General features: G+C 41.7%; 2 protein-coding genes across 5 annotated transcripts in view; one reads left to right on the plus strand and one right to left on the minus strand.

Annotated features, from left to right (window-relative positions):
- Nucleotides 1–13133, plus strand: part of fndc3ba (fibronectin type III domain containing 3Ba) — a 97113-nt gene extending 83980 nt beyond the window's left edge. For 2 of the 4 annotated variants that reach the window (XM_028977408.1, XM_028977409.1), the window contains exons 22-26: nt 490–770; nt 4229–4444; nt 7462–7628; nt 7746–7873; nt 9504–9815. In XM_028977408.1, coding sequence (XP_028833241.1) covers nt 490–770; nt 4229–4444; nt 7462–7628; nt 7746–7873; nt 9504–9815 — 1104 coding nt within the window. Of the gene's footprint in view, nt 1–489; nt 771–4228; nt 4445–7461; nt 7629–7745; nt 7874–9503 lie in introns of all 4 variants that reach the window. The other 2 variants (XM_028977410.1, XM_028977412.1) reach the window with 1 other exon arrangement.
- A 3988-nt stretch (nt 13134–17121) lies between these two features.
- On the minus strand, nt 17122–19069 carry ghsra (growth hormone secretagogue receptor a). The gene is made up of 2 exons (XM_028977189.1): nt 18099–19069; nt 17122–17448 (listed from the first exon to the last, which is right to left on the minus strand). The coding sequence occupies exons 1-2, from the start codon at nt 18856–18858 to the stop codon at nt 17144–17146; spliced, it is 1065 nt and encodes a 354-aa protein (XP_028833022.1). The 5' UTR covers nt 18859–19069; the 3' UTR covers nt 17122–17143.
- Between the last annotated feature and the right edge of the window lie 658 nt (nt 19070–19727).

Below are 19727 nucleotides of genomic sequence, written 5' to 3' on the forward strand. Positions count from 1 at the left end.
AGTGTGCTACAGATCGATGAAGGAATGCAAAATATCCTTAACATCAATCAAAGTCTGTACCATATATATTCAAGGCTTTTAAAGTATAAAGCTTGGGGGGCTGCTTTGATATCTGACATCTGAGAAATATGCTGTTAATAGATTCAGACTTGTTTTTAATGTCTATTCAGCTCACTCAGGAGGGGAGTTTTCTCTTCTCAAGTACTGTCTCTGCTTGGAATAGTTTGTGACAGATTAGTTAAACCCTGGTTTAAGATGGGTATTGCCAGCTACGATACAAGACAGATCAAGGACAATGTAACAAAGTGATTAATTAGATTATATGACCTAATTGATCACTAAGGTAATGGGTTAAGTGCAGGGGACACTTTTGGTTGTGTGCACTGCGTGCTGTGCCTTTTGTGTTTAACAATGAAAAAACCAATCACTTTCACTATTAAATATAATTGATGTAGAATGTCAGTATGTGCCCTCCTTGTTTTTCTCAAGGCAGCGAATCAGGCCGGACCCGGTCTCTACAGCGAGCCAGTAAGCTGCCAGACGGCAGCAAATGTGCCAGACGTGGTGTCGGGACTCTGCATTCTGGAACAGGACCCCATGGATGGAGTGGACTTTTTCCCCTCCACCTGCCTGGCTCTGGGCTGGGAGGAGCCCTGCTGCAATGGTGCAGAGATTACGCATTACACCCTACACCTGGGAGAGACCAGCATCCGCCTGGACAGCGCCACCTGCCACGTCATCCGGCAGCTTCAGCCTGACAGTGAATACAGGTGAGGCAGGAGGCGGAGCTCTCAAGCTCACCTATGCATCAGGATGCAGGACAGTTCAATGCTGAATTAATTAACTCACTAACTTTGTTGTTGGCAAATTATGAGGACAGGGTGGCATTCCAAACGCATACAAATACGAGCCCTTAACACCTCCAGGCACTCTGTCCCTGATTCAGATGCACATTCTGTTATTTTTTACAGCATTTAGCTGATTCCCTTATCCAGACTGACTTACCATCAGAAGTTACAGGGCCAGGCCCCCTGAAGACATTCAGGGTTAAGTGTCCTTCTTGGGGACACAGTGGTAGTAAGTGGTGATGATCATAGGATCATCTAGATCATAGGCAGGTGTGTTAACCACTAAGCTACTACTGGATCAATAAAGTAGATACTGATTAATAAAGAGGTAAATGTGATGCTTGCGGTATTCCTATATTCTAGCTCATAATCGTTCACTTCTGTCTGTGCTGCCAGAACTTTTCAAAAGAATTTGGAAAGAAACTCACATAGCATCAGGACAGCTCAATGTGTAATTATTGATTTGTTCTTTAAAGGGCTCAAATCGAAGACCGTTTTCCTTCAGATGCTTTTTTTTCCCACTTTGGATGAAAGTGAGTCCCTTTGAAGCATTTCAGTCTTACACAGCACTAGCACGTGCCTTTTATATTTAAGAATTCACTAGCTGATCCATAATGTCATTATGGTTGCTGTGCCTAATGTAATCTTCAGAAAGGTTAGCGTATGTTTTGTTGTGGAGGAAAATGTCAGACGAAGTGGTGCATTGCTGCATTTGTGAATAAAAGTTAGACTTCAGTGTTATATGTATTAAATGCATGTTCCACTGTAAATCTATACATGTGTCTGACAATGAAAATAATGTATTTTTAAAATAATGAATTGAATTGTATGTGTCAATTGATGGCTGTTGTCATAAGCATTTATCATAAGCTTGTCAAAATCCTTAGGACTGATTTCCTTTCTGAATTGCACTGTAATGATGGGAGTGGAATGAAAGGTGCATGGGGATTTGTGTTTTGCTTATGTCAGGACATTTCTGAGTTGATTAATGTATTCTCTTGGTGGCAGTAAACCGGTAAGTTTTGTTTATTTTTTGGTTGTGAGTATGTTGCAAGTATAAAAGGGTCTTTTTGAGTGTAGGAGGATCCGCCATACCCTGATTAGCAATATAGTTCTTTGACATATTTAAGACATATTTAAACATTTAAATTTAACATGACATTTTAATAATTATTTAGTTGAGCATCCTTCGGAAGACATGTTTGACTGCCTAGTAAGGCTGTCCCAATTCCTGGGTCGAAAAGGACTCACATATATCATAATTCACTGCCCATTTGGTGCCAAAAATTGCATATTCCTCAAGCTTAAAGGGATAAAAATAAAAGCGAAATTACTAATAATCCTTCACAGCCGAGAGCTAATGTTTTATTGAACAACCTTTTACTTTTACCTGATGGATTCTTGAATGATTTGTGGAAGATAAAATGCATCTGCGTGGGACAGGCTTATTTCCGGGATGCTTCTTAGAAAGCAGTGTGACCCTTGTGGATGCCCCTTCTTTATTAAAGCTTTTAATCGTGAGCCTGTCGCTACTGCAGTGGTCATTAATGCCTTTGTTTTTTCCCAATCACTTCTCAGTGCTGCATCCAATTTTCCGGTGCTTCTCCGAATGCAAATATACTATGCAAGAGCATGCTGGTGTGACATGATTATTTACCATAGTAGACAAACACGCAGAATTACTGGAGGAAATAGCAATGAGAATAACAAATAATAGCATTTTGAACCAGTGAAGTGGCTGTGCATCTGTGGAAGGAAATTCATTTGTTATTGCAAATGTATCACTTGACATTCTTTATTCTTGCAAACAATAAGGAAATAATACCAATATCATGAACCACAATGCAAACATCTAACTAACTAATGCCACAACTAACTTAATTTTTTTTTTTTTACCATGGTTGACTTTTATTTCACACTGTGTTAATTACTGTCAAGAGATGCAGTTTTTTTAAGCTCAAATAAAGAGCACATGATTATATAACCTTCAAACACAAAATGAAATACAGAAATGAGTGTTATTATAATGCTAGAACACAGTGCATGAGTGATTGTCTACCTAAATTCCATCATTTATATGCCAAGGTGTGGAGTAAATTAAATGCAACAAAACCGATGTAACATGCATGGAAGACACATTTCAAATTGCTTTTTTTTTTTTTTATGAATGAACCCGATAAAGGGAAATTGACTGTGGCTATTCAGTATGTTACATTTGCATAATAGCAAATATGTATACAGGCTATCTGAGATGAGACTCTGCCCCCCACAACCCTAGAGTGGATTAAGTAGCTACTGAAGGGGAGTGAGTATATTTATAGGCTCACAGTATTAAAGTTGAAGAGCGATAATGTTCATCTATTGCTGAACTTTAAATGCCCAATAGTCTTACTCCATCCTGCCTTAAACCCTGCCAAAACACCAGGGGTGTCATAATAAAGCATACTTTTTTACAGCTACAGAACATATGCACAGACTTGTTTTATACACCCACACTTGTACAATGGCTAGATCAGCATTACGACAGATAGTAATTACACAACCCACCTTCTCCAACCCTGCAGTAACACATGTCAGTGATGTAACTGTCTCTTTGTGCTCAACGCACATGCAAAAAATTGAACTGATGTGATTTTGCTGACAGCCTGACAAATGGCTTGTTTCAAGGGAATGTGTCCTGCTTACTCCTAAGGTCACACACACACTGTCTTGCTTGGTATTTACTGATGTATCATCCTTCTGAGAAACTCCTTCATCTGCCACCAGTGTCCTGTTCTGATTGGAGGTTGATTTCATTTGAGTTTTCATTCTCGAGATGAATCTGACGATAATTAACAATTAGAAAACTCCCCACAGTGACAAAAGGGAATTTAGAGTACCCTGAATGGTACTTTAAAATGGTATACATTTATTAACATATGAAAATTATTACTGCTAGAATTACAGCATTTACTACCCATAAGAATATAGTGTGATATAGCATCCACATGTCTTTAACAAATTTTCAGCAATATTGAACCGTTGCGGGCAGGATGAAATGTGGATCCGCTTTGTTTCAGGGATGCCCTCTAAAATCTACATGCCACATCTGGTCACCAAGTTTCATGAAATTTGTCATACTTGTTTGCACACAGGCAGATCATGTCGGTTGCATATGAAATGGTCAGCACCAGTATTGCAGACATCATTAGAAAATTATATATATTTTACACTGTACACACCCAAAAAGGAAACATCCTACCACTCATAAATCTCAATGCCTCCAGCTCTCCTGGTCTGCAATGTCCATGATCCATAAATTGAATTTAATTGGAATTTTCCAAGGCTGATGCCCAATCTGTTTCTCATTACTAAAGACATTCATGCTGTGCTTTCCATAGGCTCCAGATTCAGGCGGTGAATGAGATCGGAGCGGGACCCCTCAGCCCAGCCCTGTTGGCCAGGACCCGGCCGCTTCCCCCTGCACCCCCTCGCTTGGAGTGTGTAGCATCAGGACCGCAGAGCCTGAAGCTCAGGTGGGGGGAAAACAACAGCAGCAAGAGTTTAATTGGCACCGACATGGCCTACAGCCTGCAGATGGAGGACAAGAGTCACAGGTTAGAGATGCACATATGATTACTTTCAAAATAACATGTACGTTGTCATAAGGGAAGTTATTGTAGGAAAACCAGTTGTAATCTGAAACACGCTCCAGAGAGGTTGTTTATTGTGTGTGTGTGTGTGTGTGTGTGTGTGTGTGTGTGTGTGTGTGTGTGTGTGTGTGTGGAGGGATACGGGCAGAAACCAAGATGGGGAGAAGACACACAGGTTATTTTGAGGTTGGGCATTGTGGTTGCGGACACAGTATTCTGGCTGACAAATCGGCAAGTCGCTTCCAGACGTGGCCGGTTAGAGGCCGGGCCGCTCGGCCACGTGTTCGGGCCAGACTGTCCAAAACAGACATGCTAAATGTTGTCGACTGGTCGCTCTCCATGGTGCTACACTGTCTTCACAGTCACCTGTCGTGACAATATTTGGACACAGAGACACACATGCATTAACACTGAAAGTTGTCAGTCAAAATTCATTATTAGGCTTTATAGAAAACTAGAGCAACAGTGATTTAACATATTTTCAATAAAGCCTTGGTTCTCAAACTGCAGTACTCAACACTCAAACTCAGAGGATTACCCTCTGGCAAGAAGGTTGAGAGTCCAGGAGAGTATCAGTAATGTAAGTTTTTGTTTAAAACCAATTATTCATAATCCTGGTACTGTGTCCCTGAGTAACATGTATCACTGTCAAATAGATCTATTTAATAGTGCCCACTAGCGGTTAAGGAAGTGGCCCCATAATCAGAAGGTTGCCGGTTCGAATCTTGGGCCGCCAAGGTGCCACTGAGCAAAGCACCGTCCCCATACACTGCCCACTGCTCACTAAGGGTGATGGGTTAAAAGCAGAGGATACATTTCATTGTGTCATCGTGCGCTGTGCTGTATATCACAATGACAATTTTCACTTTCATGTGCAACAGGGTTAAATACTTAGTACCTGCTATTTGAGAAATTCACATGCAGAAAAACCAGCAAATACCCTTGAATTAACCCAAAATGTTTGCTAACAAAGGACCACTTTTCTAAAGTGATTTGACTAAAATTTGACTCACAATTTACTTTGCTCATTTACTGAGAGCTGAAATTGTTTTTCCTGGCAGAGGTGCATGCTGGGGGTGTTTGTGCACGGACATGGCATTAGACAGATGGGCTGATAATTAGTGTGGAATTAGCACGCTGGCAGCAGGGTTTAATAAAAAGAAAGACGCTACATGATAAAGGGAAGGATAAATAGTTAAGCACTTTAGTTTTTCCCCTTTTTTCATAGTTGTTTAATCTGTTTTATCTAACCACACACCAGATGGTCGCCGCTAATAATGTCATCCAGTGGATTGCAGTGTATTATCTTAGACATTACAACCTTTACCTGACTGAAAGCTGACCCTGAATCTGTTCGGTACCACCTTATTCAAATACAGTCTGAATTTCTTTCTTACGGTTGCAGTGGCATAGGAGTTGTCAGGGCAACCAGACATTTGTGATCCATCAAATACTGTTCTTTGCAAATTGAGGAATATGTTGTATTTTTCCAACAGGCAAATGCCTCTGTTATCCAATCTACAGAAATGCTTTTACATTCCATTTCTTTAATTGTTATGCCTGGCCCGTTGTACCCGAAAGAATCCCTGTGGTGAAGGATGTCTACACTGCTGATCCCCTCCCTATGCTTCGAAGGCATTTGTAATGAGAAAGGCACTGTTTTTGTGTTTGATTGTTTGCTTATTCAAGCTTTACATTAGAGCCCTTTCATTTCTGAAGAATTACTGTAGAGTGCGTTCCTGTGCCATCACAGTGTTCTTGTGCAAACACGTTTATTCTGGCCAGTTTGGGCATTATTTTCAAACTGGTGCTATGTGCATTTACATTTACAGCATTTATCAGACGCCCTTATCCAGAGCGACTTACAATCAGTGGTTACAGGGACAGTTTCCCCCTGGAGCAACTTAGGGTTAAGTGTCTTGCTCAGGGACACAATGGTAGTAAGTGGGATTTGAACCTGGGTCTTCTGGTTCATAGGCGAGTGTGTTACCCACTAGGCTACTACCACCCTGTGCAGCACTACATGCTAAGCATACGCCTTGTTCGTTATTCATATGAATAATTAAAGAACATGTTAAAACTTCTTGGAGTTCAACTGAGTACATGTTTTGTTGGTATGTCATTTATCACCCAGAACACCATCTATAATGCTGCTTTTACAAGCGGAGCTTAAAGTGGGAGGAGCACATTATTGACCACTCCATCGCATTCTCATGCTGAATGATTTAAACCTCTATCTGGTCAATACACCACACATGCAAACATCATTAAAGATTGTGTTTGTTAATCGATTAATCTCTTTATTTATGTAAATCCTAAATATATTTTATGTTACACTAGCAAGTTAGCCCCACACTTAGCACATAGCGTTGCACCAATTTGAAAATAGTGTCCTCAGTCTATTTTGTTTTGCTTTCATCTCCTCTTTCTTTTGAGGAAATGACGGAATTGGCTGAAATCTGTTAATGATGGGAATGCATCCGTATTTGGAGAAATATTTAACGAAACATCTCTGGCCTCGGCCTCTTTGCTAAAATGCTTGTTAAATAACATCTGTGCTGTTTAATTATTTATTTATTTGCCAGGATCATTACTCATGATAAGTGGGCTGACATTCACACTCGGGTTCCCACACCTGAGCCATGGCAGAAGTCCTGCCACTGGTTCCAGTCCTTGCTGTGCCATCGTGGCACTCTTAACACAGAGACCCTAATTGCTTGAATGTAGAAATGGCAGGTTTGCCGGCTTGCTGAAAAAGAGGTGCAGATTGCCCATGCTTTGTGGAGCGCAATGTCAGCTTGATGTTTTTATAGCTGGCTTAGGCATCTGAAGTAATCTGCAATAAACCCAAACATGGTTTTAAGTGAGCAGTATGATATTTGGAACATAGCTATTATGATATTCATGCCTATTTCACTGAATTGGACTCAGTCCTGCACTGTGTTGGCTGCCTCCTCACTGATCCACACCCCCGTTTTCAGGTTCGTTACCATCTACAGAGGCCCCAGCCACACGTATAAGGTGCAGCGGCTGACCGAGTCTAGCAGCTACTGCTTCAGGATCCAGGCTGTGAGTGAGGCGGGCGAGGGTCCCTTCTCCGACACCTACATCTTCAGCACCACCAAGTCTGTGCCGCCTGCGCTAAAAGGTTGTCCACTAGACCTCTGCTCTGGCCTTTTGAATATTATTTTTTGTACAGTGTATTAAAAATGTATGTTTTTAAAAAAATTCCCCGTCTAATATATATCGGTCTGTTGCTGTGTAGCACCTAAGGTGGTGCAGTTGGAGGGGAACGTGTGTGAGGTCAGCTGGGAAAGTTTTCCTCCTATGAGAGGCGACCCCACCTACTACATCCTCCAGGGCCTTTTGGGGAGAGAAGGAGAATATAAGCAGGTGAGAGGCTGTTGCTCAGCACGTACCAAAACACATAAAAACACACATATATTTTTACATTTTCCCATTTTGATCAAATAAAAATGTAGTAATTATTAAAATAATTATTACGTTATTACATTTGATATTATTGAAATATTGCCATTCTGTACTTTAAAGGAATACAAATTTAACAAAACAAAAACATGCTAGTCAATGTTGATGGCATTTACAACTAATAGCATATGCTATTAGTTTATCTTACTGCTAGTGTGCAGAATGTCACAGCTGGGCCCTTAAAGAGGAAAATGTTTGATCTCCATGGAGACCAGTTCATGAAGAAGCAACCAATTTATCTCTTCTTTGTGTTGCTTCCACCGCTGTCTCACTAACCCCTGAAATGCCAGGGAACAGGCACCATAGACAGCTTTTCTTCTTATTCCCAGAAATACATGTACCCGGAATGATCAACTATGTGTGCAGTGGAAATTTTTACATATTTGTGTTTAATGGAAAAATCTGAATTCTCTATCGACAGTGAACAATTGATTTAGTAGCCAAGCAAGGTCCTCATTATCACCCACAAGTGCAGCACAAAGGAACCTGCAAGAAACATTAGTTTGAAAGCCAAGTGCATTTGACAAAGGAAGGATGTTCCCTTGTAATTTCCCTGGCGCTCAGATGATGTCAGCAGCTCATAATGGCCACCACTGAAAAGCAAAATGGGCACCACATGCGATTGGTATGCAGAATGATAGTCATGTTAATGTGCCATTTTATTATGCCATTTTGCCTTGGAATTTGTGAAGACATTTGTGGCACAAAAGACCCATCATATTGGCTTATTAATATCCCATATAGGCTGTAGAGTCGATGAGAATCATCTATAGCTTGAAACTGGGCTTTTTGGTCTCTTGGATCATATGTGTTAAGACATGAAGTGGTCTTAACTGGGTAGCAGGTAAGGAAGCTGACCCGTAATCGAAAGGTTGCCGGTTCCAAGGTTCCACTGAGATGCCACTGGGCAAAGCACCGGTATTCATGTAATACATTAAAGCAATAGTCAGGTCAACAGCAGCACTGGTCAAGAGTGCATGCATGAGTTACCTACTTCATTCAGAAAGTTGTCACAGATGGCGCAATCATGCTATTGAGGGCGTGTGGGAGTGTGGCATTGTTTCTTTGGCAGGTGTAGATTGTGCACATCTCTGGATGCACAAGCACGGTGCTCTCTGGGCATCTGGTCTTTCTTTTGTATGATTTCTATTATTGAAGAAGAACAAATAATTCAGGGACTTCATTTTTTTAGGTTTTTTTTTTTAATCTGTGTAGAAGCTGTGGCAACATATAGCCTATATAGCCTACACTATATAGCCTAATGGCAAAAATAGTGTCTAGATGTTTATTCAGGGTTATAAAGTAAAATCAGGAAATGTAGTCCTTTATCACTGTAAATTTGTGAATGAGGTAATTAAATATGTTAATTGTTCAATGATTGTGGCAATGATCAGATCTCTTGATACATTTGTGTTGGTCACAAATGCATTCCTGTTTTGTGGGCTGTGAAGTCACGTATTCAACATGTATTCAACAAATGCTGCATCGAACCTGAAGAAAACCTATATTAATATTACCTTCCGAATTCTCTTAGGTGTATAAGGGTGAGGAGACGTCCTTCCAGCTCATCCTTCAAAGCAACACAGACTACCGCTTCCGGGTGTGCGTCTGTCGTCGTTTCCAGGACAACACGCAAGAGCTCTGTGGGCCGCCCAGCCCCCCATCTGCCTTTACGCGCCGCCGAAACGAAGTGGCGCTGCCCGGTGAACTGACCATGGGTGAAGGAACCACCAGTGCCATGGGCTTCATCTCCAGCGACGAGCGCTTTGCTGCCGTCATCGTGTGCGCCTTCGCTGCCCTCTCCATCCTCATTGCCTTCATCTTGCAGTACTTTTTCATGAAGTGAGGGGGAGAGCATGCGAACGAGGGTGATGAAACAAACATTTGGCTAAATAACTTATAAAGCGAAACACAAACACTTGAGGCATCTGTGTCTGAGGCTACCGGTGTAGTCCATGTATGTATTCAGGCTTTACTCTCTCGCTCTTCACCTCCTTTTTGCTTTTCTTCTGTTCTTTGCTGGAGCCTAATGATCCCTTCCACAGTCTATAGAATAGAATTTATCAAGCCTTAATAATAGCATTTCATATTGTCAATTTGCATGTCTGGTTTTGTTTTGTTTTACAGTTTGTATTCTTTTATCCATTTTAAATGTATGTATTCAACTAGAATCAGATTTTTTTATCTGTCTACTTGATGGCCTTACTTTGCTTTTTTTTTTTTGCAAACATTACTTTTTACTATTACAGCCATATTCACAGCTTTAACATTAATCGCAGAGTTGTAGGTTATGCATCGACGCCGCTGGGTTCATTGATATGTTCAACAACTCTGAAGTTACAGTGTTCAGCCAAAAAAAAATCAACACTAAGGGAAGGATTCAGTCCATGATGTCAAAACAAATCGCTTGATTGAATCGCCCTGCAAAATCAATTTCAGTCTGGAGCCCCTGCATTGAAGCTGCCAAAGCAAAGTTGCAATCTAAGTGTGGTTTAAGTAATGCTGCTATCTTATTTTTTAATGTAATCGCTTAAGAAAGAATGGAACCAGTTATCTAATATATACAGAAAAGGTATATGAAAAAAATCTATAAATATAAATGTAATATAAAAGATGTTTGGTTTGAATTACATGTATCACAGGAAGTCTAGTGGAATACGAGTCTGATTACAATCTATGGTGCTTTTTTCTTGTTTTTCCTTTTTTCTTGTTTTTATAGTTTTTAAAAAAAAAAAAACAATCTGTGGTCAGTGGTGGTGCAGGTTGAAGCTGGGAGTTGGCTATCAAAAAGCTTGCAATCCTCCACAGAGCCGTTCCTTGTGACTGGAGGTACCAGAGCTCTTCAAAAGCTCCACTTCCCCCGTTTCTGACTGGCCACCCCAGTCTGACCTCTCATTGTGACTTGTCGGTTCCCCTGCTGCTTTTTCCTTTATGCTCTCCCTCTTACAACCTTTATAGGTTCTTCTGTTCCGTTAGCTATTGACATTACATCTAAAAGCAAACTGGTCATAATGACCAGAGCTCTCACAAAAAGCCAGTGCATTGTTGTGAAAGTGCAGCTGGTCACTGTGTGAATCAGAACCTTTATTCATACAGTGCCCCTCTGCCTGCCATCACCGGTTCCTCTTTATCCATTTCTTGTTCTAGTGCTAAACAAAATACCTTGTGATCACAAAGGTGCTTTATTGATGCATGTTCTCAGTCCAGCAGTGACACACTCTGATCTCTTTGAATACCAACAGTGAACCTTAAAAGTACATGCCAAACAACAATGGGGCACCAGGGGACACTGTTCCTTGAGCCCCAGCCAAGGTACAACCAGCAGTTTTCACTGATCCAAAGATTTCCTCCATCATTACACTTGCAGATTTGTAAATCTTCTTTTCTACTGGGTAAAAAAAAAAAGAAGTGGAGTTCAAGTGGGTGGGGCTTCTCTCATTGAGCCCCTCCCTTAATCCGGACAGACAGCCTGTATTGTACCTCAGGGACATGGACTTTTGGAGAGGTGAAGAAATGTTTCCAAGAGGGTGCTGCATATACTATGTTTTAAAGTCTGACTTTGCCATCACTGTCATCACATCCGGTCTCCTCTCTCCTCTTATCTGCCTTTCACTGTTTTCTAAGCTGTGCCTTGCTCCGTTGTCCCCATACGCAAAATTGTTTACTAGCTCGAAATACCTTTGCCAAAGTTAATGGGAATCTAAGGTATAATTCTTTTTAGGTTTATTTATACTATATATTGCATTCAGTACTTTAAATGCCAATTACAGTGCAATCTTCATTTATTTATTAAAAACAAATAAAGAGACAAATGTAGTTATGTACTAATTTTTTTCTTGTAGCATGTTATTTTCTCAATTGTTTATTTTTGATGTATTTTAGAGTCGTGATTAAGGCCAGCATTCCTGATTATTAATAATAACAATGGTGATAATAATAATAACAACCCTTTAATGATTTATCTTCCTGTAATTGGGTACTTGTAGCAAATACTGATATCAGATATCAGCAACATTTCCATTTAACCAAACGCCTGTTCGTCTCCAGTTAGAGCAAGTGTGGAATCCAGTGTATTTACATAGAGTTTGTAGCAGATGTTTAACCAGGTTATGGTTTTCTGTAATGGGATATAATTAGCTATAATTCTGGTATTGCTAAATAGTGTTATGAAGCTTATGATATACTATTTGCCAAAGCTGAGACCTGTCCACTTTACTTTTTGTTTGTTTGTTTATTTAAAGGGTTATGTGACAAATCCTTTGTGACACTAGAGCATTATTATCTTGAAAAAGGAAAATATTAACTTGATCTGTGATTACATGTACTTTTTGTAGAGAACATTGTGCCATTTATTTGTGTAACCCATTTTGAGGTGAAGTTTTACACGTAATTTCACACTGTAAGGTAAAAAAAAAAACAATCAAACTTTGAAACAAGTTAATTTCTTTTTTTCCATATATCATAGTGCAGTAGTGAACTTATACAGTATTTTTGCTAAAGAATGATATATACATTATAGTTATATAACAAAAATGAAGCACTTTTTAAAAGGAAAACCTGCGTCTTTATGAAATTTGTCATGATCAAACTGTAATGCATAAATCAGATGTTTAAATGAGAGATAAGAGAGCTAACTTAGCGAACATGAACACCGGTGTCGATATGTCATGGTCTGTTCTGGTCCATTACCAAATTGTATATTTTGCCCATACCATGTGTTTTTTCCCACTTACTCAAGTGGTTATCAAAAAAAACATTTCTATGAACCTACATATGTGTTGCTATTTTTTTATGATTTGTTTTATTTGAATATAAGTACAGATTTTTTATACTTGATTGGTGATCATTCATTTCTCCCTAAATGCACCCTAAATTCCCAGTAAGTGTATAGAGTGTCTACCCCATCTCCCCCAAAAAAACATGTATTTTTACCTCACAGCTTGAAAAATAAGAGACATTCCAAGCTTGACAGGATCTACAATTTCTTCTTGTATTGTAAATGTTAGACAGTTTCATATGCATTATAAAAAGGAACTGCCATATCAATTTTAATGTATAGAGTTTTGCAAATACTACCCCATGTATGTAAGACTTCTGTATCTGTAGCGTATATGTAATATATTTATGCCCAATAAATGTTTAATTTTTTTCTGATTTGGACACATTTCGTGTATGTTTCCAATGTTTGTGTTGTAGATTGTGGAAAAAATAATAGGTATAATGATGACCTATTTCAATAATAATACATGTTTTTGCGCCTATAACTAACTGAACTTTGACAGTGAAGATTTGTACATTGCTTTCATACACAGCAGACAGTAGCTGCAAGGCTAAGGTAGAAACAGAGACACCAACACACACACACACACACACACACACATTGATTTCTCCTCTTTTTCTAATTGCAACCTCTTATCAGCCGAATAAAGTGCCCTCAGTCTAACACACAGGGGCTGTGGTTGACAGATGTTCTACCATGGGCTCAGTGTGTATGTAATATAATGTACTCAAAATTAAACCTTGAATGAACGGGGTTTGTAGAAAACAAGGCCAAGATTGTTTCTTGATATTATAAGAACCCTTATTATTTCAAATAATGACCAAGCCCTTCACTGGCTTCTTTGGCCAGTTGAAATCCTGAAACTTTAAAAGGTTTTATTCCCTGGACTTCTGACCAGTGATGGTTGTCTGGATCCATAAAACCTCCCAGCTTCTGACCTGTCTAATCTGCATGATAAATTTGGGCTAATTGCTGCACTGATTACATTTAATGCTATTGTCAGGGAAGTCTTGTCTGTGCCTGACGCTGATGACATCCTCAGACTGACTAATTTCTCATACTGCTCAAGAAAAATGGCCGATGTTGTCAGTGGAAAAATCGGTGAATACGCATGCACAAATTCCATCTGCAAGCAGAGGCCAATACAATTGCTATAGTCCCAGCACTTATTACATATTATTCTGTTTACAGGGAGGCCATTTTTTTATTATGCCGCAAGCTGTTCCTGTTCATAGAGGGCAACGTTTCCTTTATTGGATACTGATATAATCAGTCCTCCCAGACTGCTCCCTTTTCAACTTTTAAAGGTGGAATGGCTGCTGTTCAGCAGCTGGGAGCATTCGGTCCCAGGCCTATTCCTGTCTCAAATTGTTTCTCATTTTATTTAATTCCACATCTACATGCACATGTTTATCAGCTTAGAAAATTGTCTAGCTTTCTGAGACGCTGTCTGCTCCTTTAAAGCAATGAAATACAATTTAGCTAATAGAGGATTTTTGTCATGAGGGTTATTCTCTTCCTCTTGTGTATGTGTGAATTAAACAGGAAGCTAAAGTAAGCAAATCGCCTTTGTGCCTCCAAATAGGTTACTGTATTTTAACATGCAATGCAAAGCTGCAGTGGAATCATGTGAGCTGATTCTACATTTTCACTCACTATGACCTGCTAGAGCGATCTAATAATCCTCCACTGTCTCCTTTTCAATCATGCTTGGCCGGATTTCAGAGGATATAAGAATTGCACATCTGTTTTATGTATTTACCTCATTACAAGTGATTGCATGATGTATCAGCTATTTAGACAACTCCAGTTCAGACAGGCAGAAAAAAAAACATTTTAAAAAGCATGTAAAAAACATTTGATATAACGCTATTTATAACTCTCATCCCTTCTCGTTTTTTCCCTCTTTCTTCTGATTGCATTGTTTTGGTTTATTAAATCTCACTTTCACCCATTTGCACCTCATCCCTCTTTCACCTGTGTGGCATTACACTTCCACTCACCAATCTGACACTACCTTATTGTCCTGTCTACAATTCCTTTTAGTACACTGCTGCATTTGTACACATTATGGTTATTGCTATCTTAGTATTAATGTAATAGCACCAAGTCAAATTCCTCGAAAATGAATACAGACTTTTATTTTGATTGTGAACAAGGCATATTTTCATTAACAAAACATATTAACAATGCAAGACAGAGAAATAACACTAATAACTGCTGTGCAGTGCGTGCGGACGGTGGTTGTGCTCAGTGGCACCTTGGCGGATCAGGATTTGAACAGCAACCTTCTGATTACGGGGCCGTTTCCTTCACCGCTAGGCCACCATTGCCCCACTGGCATTTGTTTTAAAGAGAATTTCATTTTAAAACTCCTGCATCCGTTATCGATTCCAGTCTAGCCAGTAACCTGATATTTCACACGCTTGAGGAAAGAGGGATGATGCCTTGAATGGTGTCTGCCAGCTCTGGCCTTTTCTGGGGTGCTCTGCGATTCTTTATGGAGTATGAGACAGCATGCTTACATCTCACAGGCTGTGAGAATTGATTTGCAGCCCCCCTCCCCGCCCCTGCAACAGTCCAGCAGATTTATAAGTGCTCACTTTACTGCCCTCAATTGTGTTAATGGTGACCTTGATGTGACTTGAAGCCTGTTTCAGAAGTGATCCATGCGCCTTGTTTCAGTACAGTACAATACAAACACAATAAAACACAAACAGGTGTGGTGAGCTGGACACACATTTACTGTATAAGTTCCAAAGAAATGTACATATTCACCTGGGAAGGGTGATATGTCACCTTCTAGCGCTCTGTTGAGAACTGCGGAGGTGTAACAACATATTTAATAATGCAAGTGAAGTTCGAATTTGCATTGAATTGTATGTTCAATTGATGTTCAACTGACTTGATTATCTGTGGATAAAGTATACAAAAAGAGCATGGCCTGTCAGGGTACAGGGTACAACACAACCATTAAAGGTCAACGGTTCACACTTACAGTACAGAAACCTTCATGACAATGACATTCATATAGACATTTACCATGGTCAAGGTGAATTAAAATATGAAACAGTCTCTTCAGAAGATGTTAATCGTTTCATTTAACAATGAATATATGATGCAGCACTGTAAAGCACATAGGCTACTGATATTCAGTAATGACAGCAGGCATGTAAATTGTTACCAGGCAAAGTCAGCATCAATATACAAGAGTTTCAGGAAGGAAACCGTAGAAAATTTGATCTGCCAGTCCAGGAGCAGCCTTCTTATTTACAGGTTCCTGCATTTTTCATTGTGAGCCAAAATGCACTTGTTTTTGGGATTATTTTTGGAAATGTGCATGGATTGTCAATGCCTCTACTGGTCCATGCATAAATATTGCTTTCAATTGTCGCTGGATTATGTGCATGTTTGTGTGTGCATTTACAGATAGCAGGCCTGTTGAACAGACACACAGGCTTTTTGAATGCATGTTAAATGAAATTCTGTACCCTTGCACCTCTAAGTAAGGGTGCCAAAGGACGTAGCTGTATCTACAGTGCTCGCTTGTCCTCCAGAATAAAGTTTCATATTAAGGCAATGTGAAATTCTCTCTCTCGCTTACACAAGACTACGTGCCCAAATATGTTCTAGCCTGGTCAGCCAGTGATTCCAATAGAACAGATCTGATTTTCCATAAATGGAAATGGCTCACTGAGCTCTCACAAGTTATATCCTTAAAGGTTCCACATGATGCCAGCCATAGAGGGCATCATTTGGGCACCAAAAAGCTGCCCATGGAACAAAGAAATACAAAGATCCCCACCTGCAGACAGCTTCTAAACATTTACTGTCTTCAGTAATAACAGAAAGCGTCATCTCAGGGCACAAACATGTCCTCCATGGAGTCCAGGCCTCCACGATACACTGTCAGATCTCATGGTGCTTTCAAGTGCTTGTTGTCAGAAATTGTAATCAGGATTTATGGTGCACTGAAGAACTAGTGAATTTTGATCAACAAAGATGGACAGCCCCTCCAAGACTGCTGCACTCGTTTAAAAGAAATGAAAGTCATTTGCAGCAGTGTGGCGAGCCAGCTAGTCACTGAAGCAAACGTTCAAATTCCACTGATCTCATGTCCTTTTACGTACGACACCATACAATGCAATAGCTATCACAGATGAAGCGCGCAGATGACGTGTCACAACTCGCCAACCGGGTTCGTCCCTTCGTGCAGCTAAGGTGGCTTTTTACATACCTGTGACATGTTCTTCACATTCTTTTGAATATATATTTCAAACTAAAGTCTTACACATTGCACCATTAAGGTGGAAATTTTGAATCAGTTTTTGGTTAAGCGCAAAATAAAATTGTAACGCAATGAGAAGAATGTGAGCGGAGCTTCTCGCCAGGCTTCACAAGCTGACGCTGGATTCGGTGAAGCCGGGAGAGCTCTCTCCTTTGGCCGTGGACAGAGTCCTCCGCGGGGCCCGATTCAGGCCCAGCAGTTTGCAGGCCGCGACGCGGTACTTCTTCGACATGATGTTGTACAGGATGGGGTTGATGGCGGCGCTGAGGTAAAACAGGACGAAGGAGATGAGATTGCAGTACTGGCTGATGGTGGACATCAGGGGGGACCCGCTTTCCGACGTCTTTGACACCAGGTAGCGACCCACGTGGAAAGGCAGCCAGCAGAGCACGAAGGCAAACACCACCACAACTGCAGGGGACGACAACAACACAACACTGAGAACCCGATATCCACGCTGTCACCGTGGAGGTGCATGCTGGGGTGGCGCTGGAGATCTTTAATGCAGGTGATGAGATGAATACAGCCCCGTTATTCCGTAATTTGTTCAGGCGTTCTTCCCTGCATTTACAGCGTTGATCAGACTCCCCTTATCCAGAGCGACTTACAATCAGTAGTTACAGGGACAGTCCCCCCCTGGAGCAACTTAGGGTTAAGTGTCTTGCTCAGAGACACAACGGTAGTAAGTGTGTTACCCACTAGGCTACTACCTTCCCCTCTCTCCAGAAATCTGGCTCCATTTATACAATGAAATGGTCATTATTAGGGGCGCTAAGACGTGCTCAGGATTTTATTCGGCCGTGCCTGCTTATTCTAATAATATAACGTTCAAGCGACTTTTCATTAAACACTAGTACGCGTGTCGTGCGTAATTGTACCAACGAACCGGCATAAATCGAACAACCAAACCATACGCACAAATTGTAGGTTTGCAAATTCCGTTTGTACTTTAGATACATTGACTTTAATTGCATGCATTTACTTAGTTAATGAAGATTTACGCAATTTGCGCTCTCCGAAAAGCCGCGCGTAACGTTCCACGCGAACCGGCGGGAACCCACCTAACATTTTGACGGTCTGCCTGTTGTTCTTGTCTCGGCTGGACGCGCCGGGTCTCCTCCACAGCCGGCGGCCGATCAGGCTGTACAGGACGCTCAGGCAGAACACGGGCAGGAAGAAGAAGACGCTGGAGACCCACACCATGATGGTGAGGAGCCCGGAGCTCGTGGCGTACTCCGTCGCCTTGCACTCGTTCGTGTCCCGCGGGTCGGTGCCGTCGTCGTGCTCGACCCCGACCAGCACGAACACGGGTCCGGCGCTGCAGAAGGACAGCGCCCAGAGGAGCAGGATGATGCCGCGCACCCGGCCCTTGGTCACCACCACCTTGGCCCGGAGAGGGAAGCAGATGGCGAAGTACCTCTCCACGCTCAGCGCGGTGATGTTCAGGATGGTGGAGTAGGTGCAGCACTCGCTGATGAACTGGAACAGTTTGCAAAGCGCGTCTCCGAAATTCCACGGCCGGTACCTCCATATCCGGTACAGGTCCAGGGGCATGCAGAGGAAAATGAGCAGGTCCGAGAGCGCCATGCTGGACAGGTACAGGTTGGTGGTGGTCCGCATGTCCTTGTACCTGGTCACCACCAGGATGGTCATGAGGTTCCCCGCGACGCCCAGCAGGAAGAAGAGCGCGCACGCCAGCGTGATGCCGGTCAGCACCGGGACCGGGAACAGGTTGAGCGGCGGCTCGCTCGCCCACGCGGTGCCGTTGCCGTCCCAGCTGCAGTTCGGGGGACAGTCGGAAGCGTTGCTCCAGCTGTGCATGCTGAGGCGTCGTGGGCTGGCATCTGCTCGCCGATCAGCGCTGCTGTTGCGTTGTTAGAACGTCTTTGTCGCTTTTCACCTATTAAAGTAAGACTGGTCATGTGTATTCACGCGTGTGTGCGCCTGTTTGGTGAGACTTCCCAAATAAAGTTGGCCACTCGAATAAAATGAGAAATTTCAATTGTGAAGTGCCACTGGGGGACTGGGGAAGGGGCGAGCAAATAAAAACGGCCCGAATGCGTGACGTGAGCTCCCCTGTATTGGTAAGCGGCACTGCCTCGCAGCTCCTCTCCTAGAAAGGGCAGATTTTGCCCATCTGGACACTGAATGGCGCTCGTGTAGGCGTTTGCTGTTGAGGGAACGCCACGACGATGTTCACAATCTCCATCACGCATTCCACGTAAAGAGCAGCCACTTGGTGGCATCTCGTGTCCCGCCAGAGGAGAGGGCAGAGTGACGTCACCAGACCCCCTTCTTCTCATGCGAAAACAGCCGAGGACAAAAGGTCGATCATTGCGGAGAGCCAGCCTGTTATTAACTGATAAAGTCCAACAGGGGCGACATATAAAGTAGTCTCTGCGACTCGAGGGGATGGAAAGCAGCGCCACCCAGTGGTTGTCTCTGCTTAATGAGAAGTCGAACGTCCAATGTCTTCCTGCGTCGCTCCTGGAATGGAAACATCTCGTCGAAGAACTAGAAGACTGCAATTTATGCTCCAAGCTGATTAATGTTATATCTCGGAATTAGAGCAATTACGGCCGTGTGTGCTTTGTGTTGCCAGATGTATGATAAATAATATATCTGGTAATTTTACCCTCTGTACGATGCAAAACAAATAATTCCGTAATAGCATGAAACGCTGTTTGATC

This window comes from Denticeps clupeoides, chromosome 4, assembly GCF_900700375.1.
Source record: "Denticeps clupeoides chromosome 4, fDenClu1.1, whole genome shotgun sequence".
Taxonomy (NCBI): domain Eukaryota; kingdom Metazoa; phylum Chordata; class Actinopteri; order Clupeiformes; family Denticipitidae; genus Denticeps; species Denticeps clupeoides.

Excerpts from the sequence above, each read along its gene's own strand:
- ghsra (XM_028977189.1), bottom strand. The coding sequence starts at position 18,858 with ATGCACAGCTGGAGCAACGCTTCCGACTGTCCCCCGAACTGCAGCTGG. Across the intron at positions 17,449-18,098 it reads GCAGACCGTCAAAATGTTAG|TTGTGGTGGTGTTTGCCTTC; the intron begins GTGGGTTCCCGC and ends CGTCCCCTGCAG.